The sequence below is a fragment of the Cheilinus undulatus genome, linkage group 4 (genome assembly GCF_018320785.1).
Source record: "Cheilinus undulatus linkage group 4, ASM1832078v1, whole genome shotgun sequence".
In the NCBI taxonomy this organism is placed as follows: domain Eukaryota; kingdom Metazoa; phylum Chordata; class Actinopteri; order Labriformes; family Labridae; genus Cheilinus; species Cheilinus undulatus.
Window position 1 is genome coordinate 2249489 of NC_054868.1, and position 16955 is coordinate 2266443.

At 39.9% G+C, this 16955-nt stretch overlaps 1 protein-coding gene across 1 annotated transcript in view; it reads left to right on the forward strand.

The window, feature by feature from the left end:
• Positions 1–214: 214 nt before the first annotated feature.
• Positions 215–16955, forward strand: part of ppp3r1b (protein phosphatase 3 (formerly 2B), regulatory s1ubunit B, alpha isoform, b) — a 39070-nt gene continuing 22329 nt past the window's right edge. The window contains exons 1-2 of the mRNA XM_041784638.1: positions 215–460; positions 13792–13831. Coding sequence (XP_041640572.1) covers positions 458–460; positions 13792–13831 — 43 coding nt within the window. The 5' untranslated portion in view covers positions 215–457. The remainder of the gene's footprint in view (positions 461–13791; positions 13832–16955) is intronic.

Here is a 16955-nt window from a genome sequence, read left to right on the forward strand (position 1 = left end):
TATTTACTGGTGTAATCTTCATATTCTCAGTTAATGGGGTTCTGAAAGAATATAATATATCTGACATCCGTGACAATAAATCAATAACTCCTTACGTGGAGCACCTTCATTAGAATCTCATGCTGAAGGCCCACACATGGCTGGGAGTGGGAGTGCTATCTCTGGTGAATAGACGAGCTTTGGTTTGCACCTTCCTCTCCTCCTCCTCCTCCTCCTCCTCTCTCTCCCTCTTCACTCTCCTCACCCTCTCTCTCTCCCCCCTCTGCGGCTCTATCTGCTGGCGCTGCAGTGAATCTCTCCCCCGCTGTCAGAAACCGTAAAGTCAGACAGCCGGTGGTCGCTATCTGACCGTTAAAAGTCAGAAACCCGTTAAGACATCGTCGTTATCTCACCGTGTCGGCCCGTTAGCGGACCTGGACGTTTCTCTCCCGGCAGCTGAAGACCCCACGGCGGCAAAATGGTAAGAAAATGTGTCTCCGATTTTTTTATTTATAATGTCAAACCTCATTTTGTAAAAACAGCTTCTCCTTCGACTGCACTGTTAGCTTCAGGCTAGCCTGCTCGCTGCTGCTAGCCGGTGTTACGGTAGAAAGAGTGACCGTGTTACCTGGCGACTTTCAGTCGAATGCGTCTGTGCTTGACGTACTTAAAGCGGATGTTAAAAATGACATTACGAATATGTTTTTTTACAGTCTGACATATCTGATAAAAAATTGTCGACATTATAATAAAAGACTTAACAAAGAGGCGTTGGTTCGTCTTCAACATCTGTTGTAACTACGACAACGACAGACGCATTCAGCTGAAAGTCTCCAGTTAACACGGCCACTCTTTAAACCGTAACACCTCCGTTAGCACAGCGTTGACACTAAGAAACGTAACGTTTGCAGCAGTGTATTTATGACGTTATTGCTTTACTACTGTGATATGACTGCCTGCACATTTTAACATCTCCACATTTGAAATAATTCGATTGTATGAATTTGTAAAATAACCTTAAGGACAATTTAACGAGGAAATACACTGTGAAGGTTTGCTAGCAGGCTAACTGAAGGTACATAAAGCGCGCAAAAGTGAACGACGGAAGCGACGTAAGAATTCTACAAAATAAAAGCATGTAATGTGTTGATCGTATACTACGACTAAACAACTCTTTTCACATTATTTCAAAATATACCATAGCAATAGTTAGTTACTACATTTGAAAGAGGTAAAATACGCGCTCATAGGTCTTGATTAACCATCTGTAATTAAAAATATTTGATCTTTGATCATATAGACATGGTCATAACATAGTAGATGTGTTAATGAGGGTCCGTAATTAGTGATTGACACAGTCAAATTTATGTTGGTTAACATTATGCTCAGAAGATGTAAGAAAAGAGGTGTAAATTGCAAAATCGTACCTCAAACGGCTCAAGTAATTTCTAAAAAAACATTGGCCTGTGAAAGAGCAGTTTTCGGTTTGGTATAGGGCTGAATGATTTTGAAAAAAAAAACTTTAATTGCAATTATTTTTGAATATTGCAAATTCAGTATGAATAGTTGTATTGAAAGGAATGATCATTTTTATATCATTCTCATTTTGATTTTGAAAAACTTAAAAAAATAAAGAAAATAGAATTTTTGCTAACTTTTCTAAAAAAAAAACACACACTTAGATGTTTGCATGATGGGTGGAACATATCTTTGCATGAAATTTTTATTAAACTGGTATTTAACACATTTTTCATTTTTCCTTTCAGTGCAAGGAAATATTGCACTTTTTGCAATTTTAAAAATTGCAGTAGGACATATTGCGTTTTAGTCTAAAATTTGGTTAATTTCCCAGCTATGTTTTTAAAATGATAAAAGTTAGAATTGAGAAAAGTCATAACAGTTGAATGACAAGGAAACTGAATTTTTTACAATTTTAATGGTGTCGATATGATAAAATATGAAGGAGGGGACAGCCGGCACAGAAGAATAATGATAAACTAGATCAAAATTACAATTTCAGCTTAAATTGCATGGGGGTACTTGGAGCTGAATTGTGGCAGAACTGCTGAAAATAGCTGAAAACACAAAAATAGCTGAAAATAGCATAAAAATAGCTGAAAAAGGATAAAAATAGCTTAAAGTAGCCTGAAAATAGCATAAAAATAGCTGAAAAAGGATAAAAATAGCTTAAAGTAGCCCGAAAATAGCATAAAAATAGCTGATTTTGGCCTAAAAGTAGCTGATAATTGCGTTCAGTGGTTGAAAAAGCACAGAAATTGCTGAAAATAGCATGAAAATAGCTACAATTAAAAAAAAATATTTAAGTTAGAAATGAGAAAAGTCACAGCAGTCGAATGACAAGGAAACTGAATCTTTTAAAGTTTAAACGGTGTGGATACGACAAAATATGAAGGAGATAGCCGGCACGGAAGAAGAAGAAGAAACAAAATGGCCGACACAAATATCAATAGTGTGGATGCTCAGCATCCCCATTGATTATTAATAATGTGCTATCAAAGAGCATCATTGTTTGGAAAATGTGTCAATCCTAGTTTAAAATTCAGTCATGTTATTATCATGAACAACGTAGTAAAGCAGCAACTGCTTGTGTTCATTAAGCTGAATTGAGCTCAATTTGCCGCCCAAATCCTTGTCAAAGTCGTCTTTGTTTCCTAGAACAAGTCTGTGAAGTTTTACTTTTGAAAATGAACGTAAACATGTCACTATTTTTGTCTCTGTCTACGTTTTAATCTGGGTCTTATCAGTGTAATGCTTTAATAGCATGAAGAGGAAATGTAGTCTGTACAGCCATAAAAAAGCAGAGTTGTTTCCTAAAATGTTGCTGTGTTTAAATTTAATCCTACATACAGGTGAGATCAGCTGTTTGTGTCCCTTTGAAAGTTTTATTTTGAAAATCTGTCAGGAAGTGCTGCGCCGTCTTACAGTGGAAATGTTGGGTGTCTGTCAGAGGAGCGTGTCGGCGTTTGAATCAAACTGTCACTTACTGCTGACAGGATCTTTAATAACGTACCTTTGAGGTTTTTATAGCCGTCCTACATTCAGACAGCCGCCTTTTAAATCACCTCCTTCACAGTAAAGTCGTGTTAGTGTGATGTCTGAGCTGAGAGGAGCTGAGAGGCTTCATAGGCCACACAACGACCTCATTACACCTAAACCTTTTAATTTAGACAGTGGACTTTAAACTCAGTCATTAGCCTACACAGTGAATATATGCAGGTCCCTCATGAGGGTTCTGTCAGCATTTTTCTGATTTAAATAAATATGAGTTCATTTATTCAGGATGGACTCACTAAGATGAGGCTCATGTCTTTATCTGGTCTGTTCATGAGCCTTACAGGCTCCTCTAATGTTTGTGTTCAGTGTGGTATCTGGGATATCATGGAATTTGAGATTGAAGTAAAAAGTACCCTGTAATAGTAATTTTACACATCATAACTTTAGCTGTCAATGACTGTGCTAACAGCTACTGTAAGTCTGCTAGCATGTTTCATGTGCTGGTTTCATCATTGGATTAATATTTGTTATTTATATAAGCCAAAATAGGCAATTCACAGCAAATTAGGTCTATATTTACAGCAAATATCGGTGATTATTACAGATGATATTTACACATATAAATATACAGCTGACATGGGCCAGTATTTAAAGCCAATTCAGGCAAATATTTGCAGCTCTAATATTTGATATAGCCAATATATGCCAACATTTCAAGTAGATCTAGGCGGTAGTTTACAGCCATTCTGGCATATGTTTACAGCAAATTTAAGCCGATATTTTTACAGCCAGTATTAGCTAATATTTACAGCTAATAAAGGCAGATATTTTAAAGCAATATAAGCGGGTATTGGAAGCAAATTAGATTGATATTTACAGCAAATATAGGCGATTGTTTACAACAGCCAATATTGGCCAATATTTAGCGTAGACAAAGGCCGATATTTACACCATTCTGGCCAACATCTCTAGCAAATTTAGGCAGATATTTTTACAGCCAATTATGACCAATATTTATAGCTGATTCAGGCGGATATTTACAACCAAGATAGGCCGGTTTTTACAGTAAATCAGGCTGATATTTACAGCAAATGTAGGCAGTTACTCACAGCTTATATATACTGATATTTACAGCTGATACAGGCTTTACAGATGTGATAGATCAATATTTAAAGCAAATACTGCAAAAACAGCTGATTGTGGCAGATATTTACTGCTGCTATAGGCCAGTATTTATATGGACAGAGCTGACTTTGGTTGGCGGTTTGGTTATGTTAAGAAACTTAAGCCTGTTCTGTTTGTGCACCAGAGGTTTGATTTAAAGATGTGCCCTTTAATGAAATGCTTTATGACCCACAACTCTTGATTGCAGCATTAAATCCCTCAGTGCTATTGATCGTCAAGTTTTGAAATTGTTGGACCTGGTCCTTATGGATCCAGTTTTGATGTTCCTCCTTGATAACCCTGACATTCAGCGCTACAAAACCAACCGTTATAAATGACAGTTCACTAATCAGTGGGAGAAATCACAGTGAGCACTAACATTTGTTTTTTATCTAAGAGTCTGGTTTTATCTTTTGTAACTTCAAATCCCTGTGCCGTCATGCACTCGTCCAAACCAAAGTCAGAGGACAACGGTTTTCTTCTAACCCTCATCAAATCATCCTCTTCTTCTGTTTTTAAATGGAAGCCTTGTTATCTTGTTTTTCCATCTATTTTCAGGACCAGGATCATAAGACTCATGCTGTAGTAGTCGGGGTACAGTAGCTGGGATGTGCTGAACCAGGAAGCTAACATGATGTAATTACTGCTATTTTTGGACAGGTTTCTGTGTATCAATGCCGGGAAATAGGACAGTAGCACGCTGAATTTGATGAGTTAGGATGCTGTACACTGTAGAGTTAAAATCTTAATGTGGGTTAAAACTGGACCGGTGGATCCAGGATTGTGTGGACATGAGCAAGAAGACGCCCACACTGAGGCAGCCGAATTTGGAAAACATCTTTTTCTCTCCTCTCAGGCCCTCCACACACCGAGGCTGAGCGGCTGTGTGAAACACTGAAAAGCTGCTTCCCAAAGATGGTGCACCCGTTTAAAAATGCTGATCTCATGTTTTAGTGAAGACGGGCGAGTGACAGACACTTTTTAGTTGAGATAGTAGAGCCCTGGGACAACTTCCTGTTTCTTACATTAGAATGAATACTCTTTAGAGCAGGGGTTCTCAACCTTTTCAGCCCAGGACCCCCAAAATAAAGGTGCCAGAGACCGGGGACCCCACTGTACCTGGAGGTGGTTGAACAGCCATGGACATGCTAGAATAGTCATGTGGAGATAAGGCCATCCATTAGGGGAGATAAATGGGAGAGCTTTCTGGAGCCCAGCCAAACTAGGGGACCATGGAGGTCAGCAAAATCACGGTCTATTGTAAAGTCAACCTGTGATATCCTTATTTTATATTAATCCTGAAAAAATAACCACTCTTATAAAAGAAACAAATCTCTTTTTTTAATCATTTGTGTTGTAAATAGCCCTGTTAAAAATATAAAAACCTTTTTGTTGAAAAAAGAAAGGCTTAAAATTGCTTAAGAATAGCTAAAATGGGTTACAATGGCAAATAATGGTGGAAAAGGTGGCAAAGTTGGATTTTAAAAATGGCAGAAATGGGTTAAAGTGGCAAAACTGGGCATAAATAGTTGTTAGAGGAGTTAAAGTGAAATGGCTTTAAATTGGCAAAAATGGGTGGAAATTTGGTGAAATGGGATTAAAAATGTGTTTAAACTGGCAAAAATGGTTGACTGGGAAAGAAAAAATTAGCAGATATTGGCAGAAATTGATTAAGCTAGCAAAACTGGGCATGTCAAATGGTGAAATGTGGTTAAAACGGAAATATGGGTGTAAAAAGTGGTTCAAAGGGGTTAATAGTAGCAATAATGGGTCAGCGGAGGCAAAATTAAACTTTAGTGGCAAAAACAGGCAGAAAAAAGTGGTGAAAAGAGTTTAAACTGACAAAAATAAGTTTTAAATGGCAAAGATGTGTTAAAATTGGAGGGAAAAAAATGATGGAAAGGGATAGAAAATTTGACAATTGTTGTTAAGTGGCAACAGTGTAATTTGAAAAAAATGTTCTTAGTTTTTTAGGGCATCTGGAGACCCTCTCAGTGTCTCTCATGACCCCCAAGATGAAGAACCACTGCTTTAAAGGACAGGGGGATTTTCCACCCATTTCTTTGATTTCACTAATTTACCATAAAGCATCAAAGAAAATGTCTTAGTTTATCGATGTGATATCTGATCAAATATCACAGCAACAACTGAAGATGAGTCTTTACACACTAACCAGAGTACATGCCATGGCCCCCTCTGCTCCTCACTTAAATTAAAGTGAGAGCTTTGTTTGGAGGGGCAGAGCACACGCTGTTCTGTAAAGTCAGGAAGAGTCCGCTCCATTTACCACGTTAAAAAAAACAGTGGATGAGGCACAGAGATGAATTAATCTGGATTATCATGATTAAGGAACGGTGCTGAAAGCTAAAGTAGTCACTGAAATTCAGGTCAGGTCAGGAATGGGGGCATGTCGACTCCTCAGCACCACTGACATGTCAGCCTACCTGATCTGTGTTTGCTGGGCAGGGGTTTCCTCCTGGTACGGCGATGAGGGTCCCGCTGCCTCCATATGATGCACAGCTGCTCTAACAACTGTATATAATGATAATTTTTTAACCAGTTATGAACCAGTACATCCAAGAAGTCTAGTAAGAGGTACGAAGGACAACTGGAGCAACGATGTGGCGTACAAATCGAGACAGACAGACACGCCACCAGTTACAGTAGTAAGATAGTATTAGTTGTAATGATAGTGATAATTACGACATAAGAGCTTTATTTGAATAGCACTTTAAAAAAACAGGGTGGATATTGATGGTCAGTGTTTCCCATATATTCATTTACTTGTGGCGGACCACCACAAATACATTAGGCCCACTACAAATAGATTTTGGCGCTACCTGTTCGCCCTCGCTCTGTGAATGTAGCGTGACGTTAAAATGACTATACCGTGAATATCTGAGTATAAATTATGTGGAAGTTTTGAGCCGCCAGCGTGTATTTCTCGCTGGAGTTTCGCTTCTCCCATTGTCCCTGAATGCATCTCTCACAGCAGAGAGCTGTCTTTTTCTCCTCCGCCCATCCAGAAGACTCTGCACATGCGCATTTTTGTATCAGCGGCGAGAGAAGCAAGCGACAGGAAGGTAAACAGAGCAGCGTGGCGAGTTAGCGGCTAGTTAGATGCCTTTTAAGACGGATAATGAGAAACAGCGCTGGATCTGCAGCGTTGAGCAGTCGTTCAACTTTGTAAAGGAGGAGGTCAAACTCACGCGGTAGCGTATTTGTTAAAATACGCAGCAGTAACACAACACGCTGCTAAAGAAATGAGCCCAGTGTTGTTGAAAAGCCAGGATTTGAAAAATCTCATGAAGATAATTAACCCAGAGATTTGCTGGGGTGCGAATGTTTTGCTGAAAACTCCCTGTCAGAGTCGTACACGTCAGAGAGAAGACGGCCCAGCAGCAGACTAATGTGATCCACTTCTCCACAACAACGGAGAATTATCTCAGCCGAACAGTTCAAAACACCAACAACAAGGAGTTAAAATATTCCCGCCTCCAGACGAGCTTTTACCCCCATGATCACACAGGAGAGTTTACTGAATAAGGCCTCAAGATGTTCTCATGTTATGATGTCAGTTAGACTTAGTTATAAATTTCTGCGCTCGCTGCCGATTAACCCCTTCTTACCCTAGATGTGCATAAAAACATTGAATAAACTTATTTTTTAAAACAACTATTGAAAAAAAACTATCTGTTCTTATTGGTTATTGGCCATCAGGAGTAAGAAATTTTTGGTTATAGGTATCGGTTCGAAAAATACTTATGGTGCATCACTAGTTAAAAGGTCTGTTAGGTGACTAAAATGTGACTTGGGGGCTTTCACACCTACGCCGTTTGATCCGGACTTTCGGACTTTTCCATTTGGTCCGAACCAAAATGATAGGTGTGAAACCTCCCCTGGACCGTGGTCTGGACCAAACAGCCAGACCTTGGTCCGACCAAAAGAGGTGTTCTCGGTCCAGACCAAACAGCTGGACCTTGGTCCGACCAAAAGAGGTGTTCTCGGTCCAGACCAAACAGCCGGACCTTGGTCCGACCAAAAAAGGTGGTCTTGGTCCGGACCAAATGGAACCACGGTCCGGTTCATGCCCAGTGTGAAAGCATTATATTGAAAGGTTCGGACCTTCGTATCAATGACAGGAAATTACGACATGACTACCGGCTAAGGAAATCCTTCACCATAACAAAATGAGCCGCGGAAGAGCCCACAACCATCTCACGGACTGAAATTATCCAGCAGCCTGGACAGGGTGGGCTAACGGCAGCTGCTTTACGTTACGCGAGGAGTTGAAGTGTCCGTTATTATGTCAAATGGAGATTGTCCAAGCACGGAAAAATTCATAGAATTGTAGCTAAAGTTATACCTCATCATTGACAGCTCATCTTTTTAAGAGTTTTACAACACATACCTTCTCTCCCGAGTCGGTGTTGCAGTGGCTCGCAGAATTGCATACTTTCTTCTCCTTTTCTGTCGACGACGATAAAGTTGTCATCTAATGATAAAACTCATATGATGAACTCGGACCAGCCTTATGTACAGCTCCTCAAGTTGTCGCTTTTGGTAGTAGAAAATCAACAATAATATGATGGTAGGAATGACGATTTCATTTGTTGTTTACAACATTCAAGACTCGCGTTATTGAACGTGTTGACGTCAGACGCCCGCCGGCCAAATGACCAATCAGAGTAAACTACAGAGACACGCAAACCACGTAGTTGATGACGATATCATGTAGGTTCGTCATGTAAAGTCTGTTAGTCCGGTTGCAATAATGACAGTGTGAAACCCAAACAGACCGAACCAAATGTAGACAATGTATCAAAAACACGGACTTCAAGTAAACAACATCTGAATCTAAAAACTAAGAATAGATGTCTGTCAGAATAAACTGAGCTCCTGACCGGTGTCAGCGTGAGTTTGTTTCTCTAACTGGCTCCACTGAGAGTGAGCAACAATAACGGCAGTTCACTCTGGAGCTGCACATGCCCACTGCATCACTCAGTCACCCTGATTGGCCCGTAGTGAATGAGACAGACGGAACATCTGTCCAATCAACATCCAAGATTTTTCCCTAAGGTTCTGTCCTTCTCAGACGCTGATGATGGCCCAGATGGATGTTAGTTTCATCATTTCATCTCACAGCATCGGCATCGTTACTCTTTCAGTTGACTGTTTGTTTTCATTTGTTATTTTGCTCTTTGCTCTCATTGGTCAACGTCACTGATGTGGTGGAACAAATCACAGAAGGTAGAAAGAAAAATCGAACATGCTGTCGTGGGGCGTCCCAGATGTGGCCTTGATTGTGGCTCACTTTGACACTCATAAACGGGATAAAACCACAGACTCCTCAGCGGGTCCTGAAACCCTGTGACTGCTAAAGCGGGCTGAAATCATGTTATAAGCGTGTAGTCTGACCCCAGCTTGAGTGTCAGATAGTTCACTGTGTTTAACAGGCTTCTGTCTGCATCCACACACTCTCTGAGTTGATAATGTCACAGTACAGCTTGTGCATGGTCAACAGGAACGAAGTTATCACAGAACAAACAACAGCTTTTCTTTTTTTGATGCTCAATCTCACATAATGACACCTCGCTTTGTTGTCTGGATGAAAACCGCCGGTCCATTCGACCTGTTTCACTTCCTCTAATAGAAAGCTGTAAATAGCTCTGGCTTTAATGCATTAGTGTAATTAAGGAAAGCACTCTGAATCATATTTATGTTGTTACTGCAGCATGAATTTTGTACTGGCTGCTGGTCGATGATGGATATCAGTATCAAACCATCCAGTGAACGCACAGACGGAGGCGGAGAGGGTGTAGAAGCTGCAGTACAAGTGAGGCAGAAATAAAACTGCTACAGACCCTGAACCAAAGCAGCACAGTGATATCTGTTTTATGTGGAAGTGGATGTATTGTTTATTTTCACCAACACAGGGCCAGGAAACTCAAAGGTGGAGACGCAGTGTGATGTTGGCGTGCACGTGTACATGAGACTAAGTCTTTCAGAGAACTGTTTTCATGGGGCAGCCTCAGTTTGGTTAGTTAGCTGTAGTTTTTTCCTCATTTTGACTCTAGTAAAGCTTAAACTGGATCACGACCTGTTTCAGTATCACAGCAACTAAACTAGAAGTCCTTGGGGGCCAGTTTTGCCAAATCTTAACCAGTTTTCATAGTTTTCCCCACAAATTTTAACACATTTTTGCCATTTTGAACTCTTTCCACCATTTTTTTCTGCCTGTTTTTGACACTCTAAACCAAATCTTACCACATAAGCCCAATGTCTCCTCTGTTGATCCCTTATTACCACTATCAACCCAATTTTACCACTTTTTTTGCCCAATTTTTCCCATTTTAACCACATTTCACTATCTGATATACCCATTGTTGCCAGTTTGACCAATTTCTGCTAATATCTGCCTTTTTTTTCCTTTTTCAGTTGGCACTATTTTGCCAGTTTATATCAATTTTTCTCCCCATTTCACCAGATTTCCACCCATTTTTGCCAATTTAAAGCCTCTTCAGCCACTATTAATTCCCTTTTACCACTATTTATGCACATTTTTGCCTTTTTTGGTTACTTTTTGCTATTCTTGTATTATTTTTGCGACTTGTAACCTATTTCTGCTACTTTTAAGATCTAATTTCACCACTTTTCCACCACTTTTTGCCATTATTAACCCATTTTTTTCAATTTTTAACCCATTTTAATTTTTTTTATTTACACAATAGATTTACATTTTTTTAAGAAGGCTATTTACTACACAAATGGTTTAAAAAAGAGATTTGTATCATTGATAAGAGCAGTTATTTTTTCAGGTTAAATATAAAATATGGATATTTCAGCTTAACTTTACAATACACCATGATTTTGCTGCTCCCTGTTTGTCTGGGCTCCAGAAAGTTCTCCCATTTATCCCCCCTAATGGATGACCTTGTCTCCACATGACTGTTCATGAATGTTCATGGCTGTTCAACCACCTCCAGGTCCAGTGGGGGTCCCCGGTCTCTGGCACCTTTATTCTGGGGTCATGGGTTGAAAAGGTTGAGAACCCCTGTATTAAGGGAAAAAAATCCATCCAAACCTTCCTGTCCCGATCTGGAAAAGTCATTCCCTCTAACCCTAGTAACTGGTTGAATCAAACGTTTGTGATAACTGTCAGTGAGTCTTTCTCATCACTGTGGAGGAATGTTGTCTCATTCTTCTCTACAGAAGTGTTTTAATTCAGCCTCATTGGAGGGTTTTCCAACATAAATGGCCTGTTTAAGGTCACGCCACAGCATCTCAGTCAGATCTAAGTCCAGACTTTGACTAGACCACCCCAGAACCTTCAGTTAGTCTTTAGTCCATTCAGAGGTGGACTTGCTGGTGTGTTTGGGATCATGGTCCTGCTCCATAACCCAAGAATTCATGGTTTTTTTGGTCCAGGTTCTGGTCCAGACCATCACACTATGACCACCATGTTTGACTGTTGGTCTGATGTTCTTCTGAATGAACAGGAAGTTCCTCTTCTGTCTGGTCAGTCCTCAGAATATTTCCCAGAAGTCTTTGGGATCATCAGGATGTTTTTAGTCAAATGTGAGACGAGTCTTTGTGTTCTTTTTGTCAGCAGTGGTTTTGGTCCTGGAACTCTCCCATGATGCCGTTGTTGCCCAGTCTCTTTCTGATTGTTGAGTCATGAACTCTGACCTTAACTGAGTCAGTGAGGCCTGCAGGTCTTTAGATGTGGTTCTGGGTTCTGCTGGGACAGTGTTAACTTTGGCAGCTATTTTCAATTTTAGTAGATGGTTAAGGATTTCCTTTGCTGGTAGATGAAATGTCTTTTAGTTTTAGTCGACAAAAACTCAAAAACATTTTAGTCTAGTTTTAGTCCATGAAAGTCCTCACATTTTAGTCTTTACTTTTAGTCCAGGCATTTATTCTCTTCCCTAAATCTGGTACCAAATCATGGTAGTGTGTTCTCTGCTAAACCTTGGGTCCCTGCTTTCTACAGCTGAGAGGCAGAATAGATACAGATGCTTTGTTTTTGACACATTTACCCACAGTGGAGAAATATCACAGATTTAGAATGTCTGACAAAAACTACATTACATTTTAGTCTAGTTTTAGTCATCTTGATGAAAACTAAACTTAGTTTTTGTCAATTTTAGTCATCACAGATCTATTTTTGTTAGTTTTAGTCTAGTTTTAGTCATGGAAAAAAGGCTGTCAACGAACATTTTTAGTCATAGTTTTAGTCGATGGAGTTAACACTGTTCTGGGACGTCCTGGATGAGTTGTCCATGTTCTCTTGGAGTCATGTTGGTAGGCTGGCCACTCCTGGGAAGGCTCACCACTGTTCCTAGTTTTCCCCTGTTGTAGATAATGGCTCTCAGCATGGTTGTCTGGAGTCCTAAAGCCTTAGAAATGTCTCTGTACCCCTTTCAGACTGATAGATGTTAGTGACTTTGTTCATTGAGTTTCTTTAGATGGTTCCATGATGATTCACTGTCGGACAGGTTCTAGTTAAGGGGTTTCTGGATCCAGCAGGTCTGGCATTAATCAGGTCTGGGTGTGGAGAGTCAAACTGAACTCAGCTTTATAAAAAACATGGTTTATCAGAGTTAATTCATGATTTAAACAGAGGGGGGTTGACTTTTTCACATAGGGGCAGGTAGGTTTGGATGGTTTTTTCCCCTTTAATAAATGAAATCATCGTTTAAAACTGACTTTTGTATTTACTCAGGTTATCTCTGTCTAACGTTAAGATTAGTTTTAATGATCTGAAACCTTAACATTAAAAAAGGGACCAGGAAACGCTGTATGATGTGATCCATGCTTTAAAAATGCCGTATTAATCTTTTATTCAGAAATAAAATAATCAATTTGACTTGTAGAGTTTAATGGATTACAGATGTTAAAGCTGTTATTCATCCTCTTCAGCCTCTTCTTCTTGAGAAAATGTTACTGTATTGATAACAGGAAGGGTTGGAGTGTGAACAACATCTTTAAGAGAGGAAATCGACTTTTTAAGCCCAGATTCTCACCGCCACTCTGAGGATTCATGAAGTCGGCGACGTTGAACAGAAACCTTGTTAAAGCACAGATTACATTATGTTTTTTCTCTCTCTATTGCAGTTTAAAGCTCTCGTATTATCCGTTTATGTGACTCTGAGTTAATGTGGTCTGAGGAGGGAAGCTGCAGCCTTGTTCCAGAAGCCCGGTTCAATTTCTGTAAGTCCTCGAGAGATGGGACGAGGCGAATCAAGGCGGCACGTTGACCTCGTTTCAGAGTCCAGATCATTCTGTTGCTCATGCATAATGAAGAAGACCAACGATTAGCCGAGAATACAACACGGCAAAGTTCCCTGCAGCTTTTGTTATCGCTCCTGCATGCAGACTTTTGATGGAGACAGGGTTTCAAAGAGTCCATGAAGAAGTGTTTTAGTTAGAGCAGGAGTTATTTTAATATCCTGACTGACATTTCTTTTCATCATGTAAGAAAAAACATCTTCTGGTATGAATGTGAGAGACGCAGGGGACCACAGCTCTGCTCTGTTCTCTTACATAAAGGCTCTTTGATTTCCTTTGTTGTTTCCATGAGATTTCTAAATCTGGAGTCTGTGTTTCATTTCACTTTTCTCTCTTTTTCAGGGAAATGAAGCCAGTTATGCCCTGGACATGTGCTCGCACTGTAAGTATCCATCAATTTCACGTTGAAAACAAAGACACAGTGTTAATGACTGAAGTTAGAAACAATCACTGCTTTCTAGGGCTGTAATCAACCAAAGAGAAACATGGCCGACTGAAATTACACCCACGCACCGACCAATTGATTGGTCCTTGGGGTAAAAACAAATTAAAGCCTTACATGTTATATATCAACTTTTCAGTGACGGTGTTTTTACTGCAGTCTGGACAATGTTGGACTTAGGAGGAGAGGCAGGGCTGAGCCCTGATATTTAAAAGAACACAGCTAAAGTGCCATCGTGGCTGCCTCTACAGTAGATACACGTGTTTAAGAGTTGGGTAAGGTGGCCTAATAGTGGGCAAAATTTCCCAAACTTTCCTCTAGAGCAGGGGTTCTCAACCTTTTCAGCCCATGACCCCCAAAATAAAGGTTCCAGTGACCAGGGACCCCCACTGTACCTGGAGGTGGTTAAACACAGTCCTGAACATTCAAGAATAGTCATGTGGAGACAAGGCCGTCCATGAGCAGGGAAAAATGGGAGAGCTTTTCAGGGCCCAGCCAAACTGGGGGCCAGCAAAATCATGGTCCACCGTGAAGTAAAGCTGTGGTATTTTATATTCAACCTGAAAAATAACCACTCTCATCAAAGAAACACATTTTAATTCATTTTTGTTGCAAGTAGCCCTCTTAAAATGTAAAACCTTTCTTAACAGAATTGAAATATGTTTAAAACAGCTAAAATGGGTTAATAATGGCAAAAAATGGTGGGAAAGATGGAGAAATCAGATTGGAAAAGTAGCAGAAATGGGTTAGAAATGCCAAAAATGACATAAAAGTGACAAAAAAAATAACCAAAAATGGGCAAAAATGGGCATACTAATGTTAAAGGGCACTCAAAAGTGGCTGAAATTGCATTAAAGAGGCAAAAATAGGTGGAAATTTGGTGAAATGGGATGAAAATTGATATTAACTGGCAAGAAAGGGTTAACGGAGGCAGAAATAGACAGAAACTGGCAAAAATGGGTGTATCAAATGAAGTGGTGAAAGGGGTTAGTAGTTGCACCAATATGTTAACAGAGCCAACGATAGGCAGAGAGTGGTGAGATTTGGTTTAGAAGTGGCAAAAACAGGCAGAAAAAGGTGGTGGAAAGGCTTTAAAATCGAAGAAAATAAAAATAAAAATGGGTTTAAGTTAGGTAATTTGGTGTAAAGTGGAAACACTGTAATTCAAAAGTGTTGGTAGCTTTTTTAAGGCATCTGGAGACCCCCTCTCAGTGGGGTCCCTACCCCAACGTTGAGAACCCCTGCTCTAGGGTACTCTTTAGGTGGGAATAATCTGAGAGAGTGCCTCTAAGCTGCCCTTTAGCCAACAAAATCTTCTGTTGTACTAGCATGGTGCCATAGGTATAATACATAAAAAAAGCATTTATTCTTAACCAGGATGTCCGACTATTTCTCTATAATTATATGACAGCTTTAACTCTGTGTGTGCTGGTGCCCCTCAGCATACAGCAGGTGCCCTTTAGCCTATTTTTGCCCCTAGCCCTCAAACATCCTGAGTCTACCTCTGTCCTGTGGTGGTTTTGTGTTTGAGCATTTTCAACTTCACTCAACTTCAGGAGAAAGTAAACATTGATGAGGATTCTCAGCTCAGTCCCTGAATTTATCCCTGGGTTTAAAACAAACGTTTTAAGAAAGACGCTGTTGAAGTTTATTTACATTTGATTCACATGTGTCCGTGCCCTTTCACTGAGTTTGAGTTTCTGATGAGTGTTTGTAACCGTTCCAATCAGGTAAAAGCTGATGGGGGAGGCGGAGGAAGTTCATGAGAAAATCTAGATTTTCATTTTTTAAAATCTAGATTTTCTTCAAATATGATTGATTAATAAATTCAGGCCAACAGACACGCTTTTATTCTTTCACAAACAAAAAGCTCCAAAACATCGAGTGGTAAATCTGTCAACAGCTGCACACTTGTTTTACAAATACAAAGCCAATATATTAAAGCTAGTTTTATACACAGAAACAAAACATTATAGATCCAACCACACATGATCTGTTCATAGTTTTTGGGTGCTTCACAGTTGTCGACAGTTGTTGTCATAGACACAGGAACCCTGACTCCGTGCTTGTTCGAGATCATCAGGGAAATATTGAGGCGCGTTCACGCTCTCTGAGGAGCGTGGTGGTTGGCCTGTGATGGCTGTGAACATCACCACATGCTGCACCTTGGCTCTGAGGGTCTCTGAGGCCGCTCTGACCCAGACTCCCCACACTAGGAGGCTAAAAATGCCTCATCGCTCTGCAAAGGTCAGCGTCAGGGCTGCTGGGAAAACCTCGTGTATTTTTAGTCAAAGCAATATCCCATTTTTAATTAGCTGGTCGCCTCGCTCTCACAGCCCCCTCCCCCACCTCTAGAGAGGAGAGCTCACTGCTTAATAAGAAAATAATGACAGTAAATTATAGACTTCATATCTTAGAAGCACTCCCTCAGGATGATGGAGGTGTGAGCTGAACCTGGGTGTCAGAGCTGTGTCAACTCTGCTGAGTGGGTGGGAGTCCTAACGAGCCGCTAATAAAAGGTTTAATTAGAGAGCAGAGCAGCGGTAGGGCCGGGCAGCACCGACCAAAAATCATGTTTGTATCTTTACATGAATGCCAACACAGCAATTCAATATTTCTTAATAACAGAAATATCAAATGGTTGTCCCAATTCAAGATTTATAAACTCTGATTTAATTTTAGTTAAAGCCAAGTTTGATAGCATGAAAACAAACGTCCTAGACACACAATGTCGACTTATTTCTCCTTTTAATCACCAAAAACTGCAGAAAAACTCCTTAACACTTTGTAAAATGTACAAAAAACACTTGACAGCATTTGTGTTTGTTGAGGTTGAAAGTTTTTTCTCTACTCTTAAATACTGTGTGCTTCAAAATGATCAAATCTTTATTATTTTTTTTAACAATCTTTGGGATCAAAAATTCTAGGGGTGTTAGAAAATACCAATACACTGATATATCACGATATTTCACGGTGCAATACTGTATCGATATTTTGAAATGTAGTATCGATATTTTTAAAGTAATAATTTACTTTGTTGGTGCGGTAGTTTACGGTGTAATTT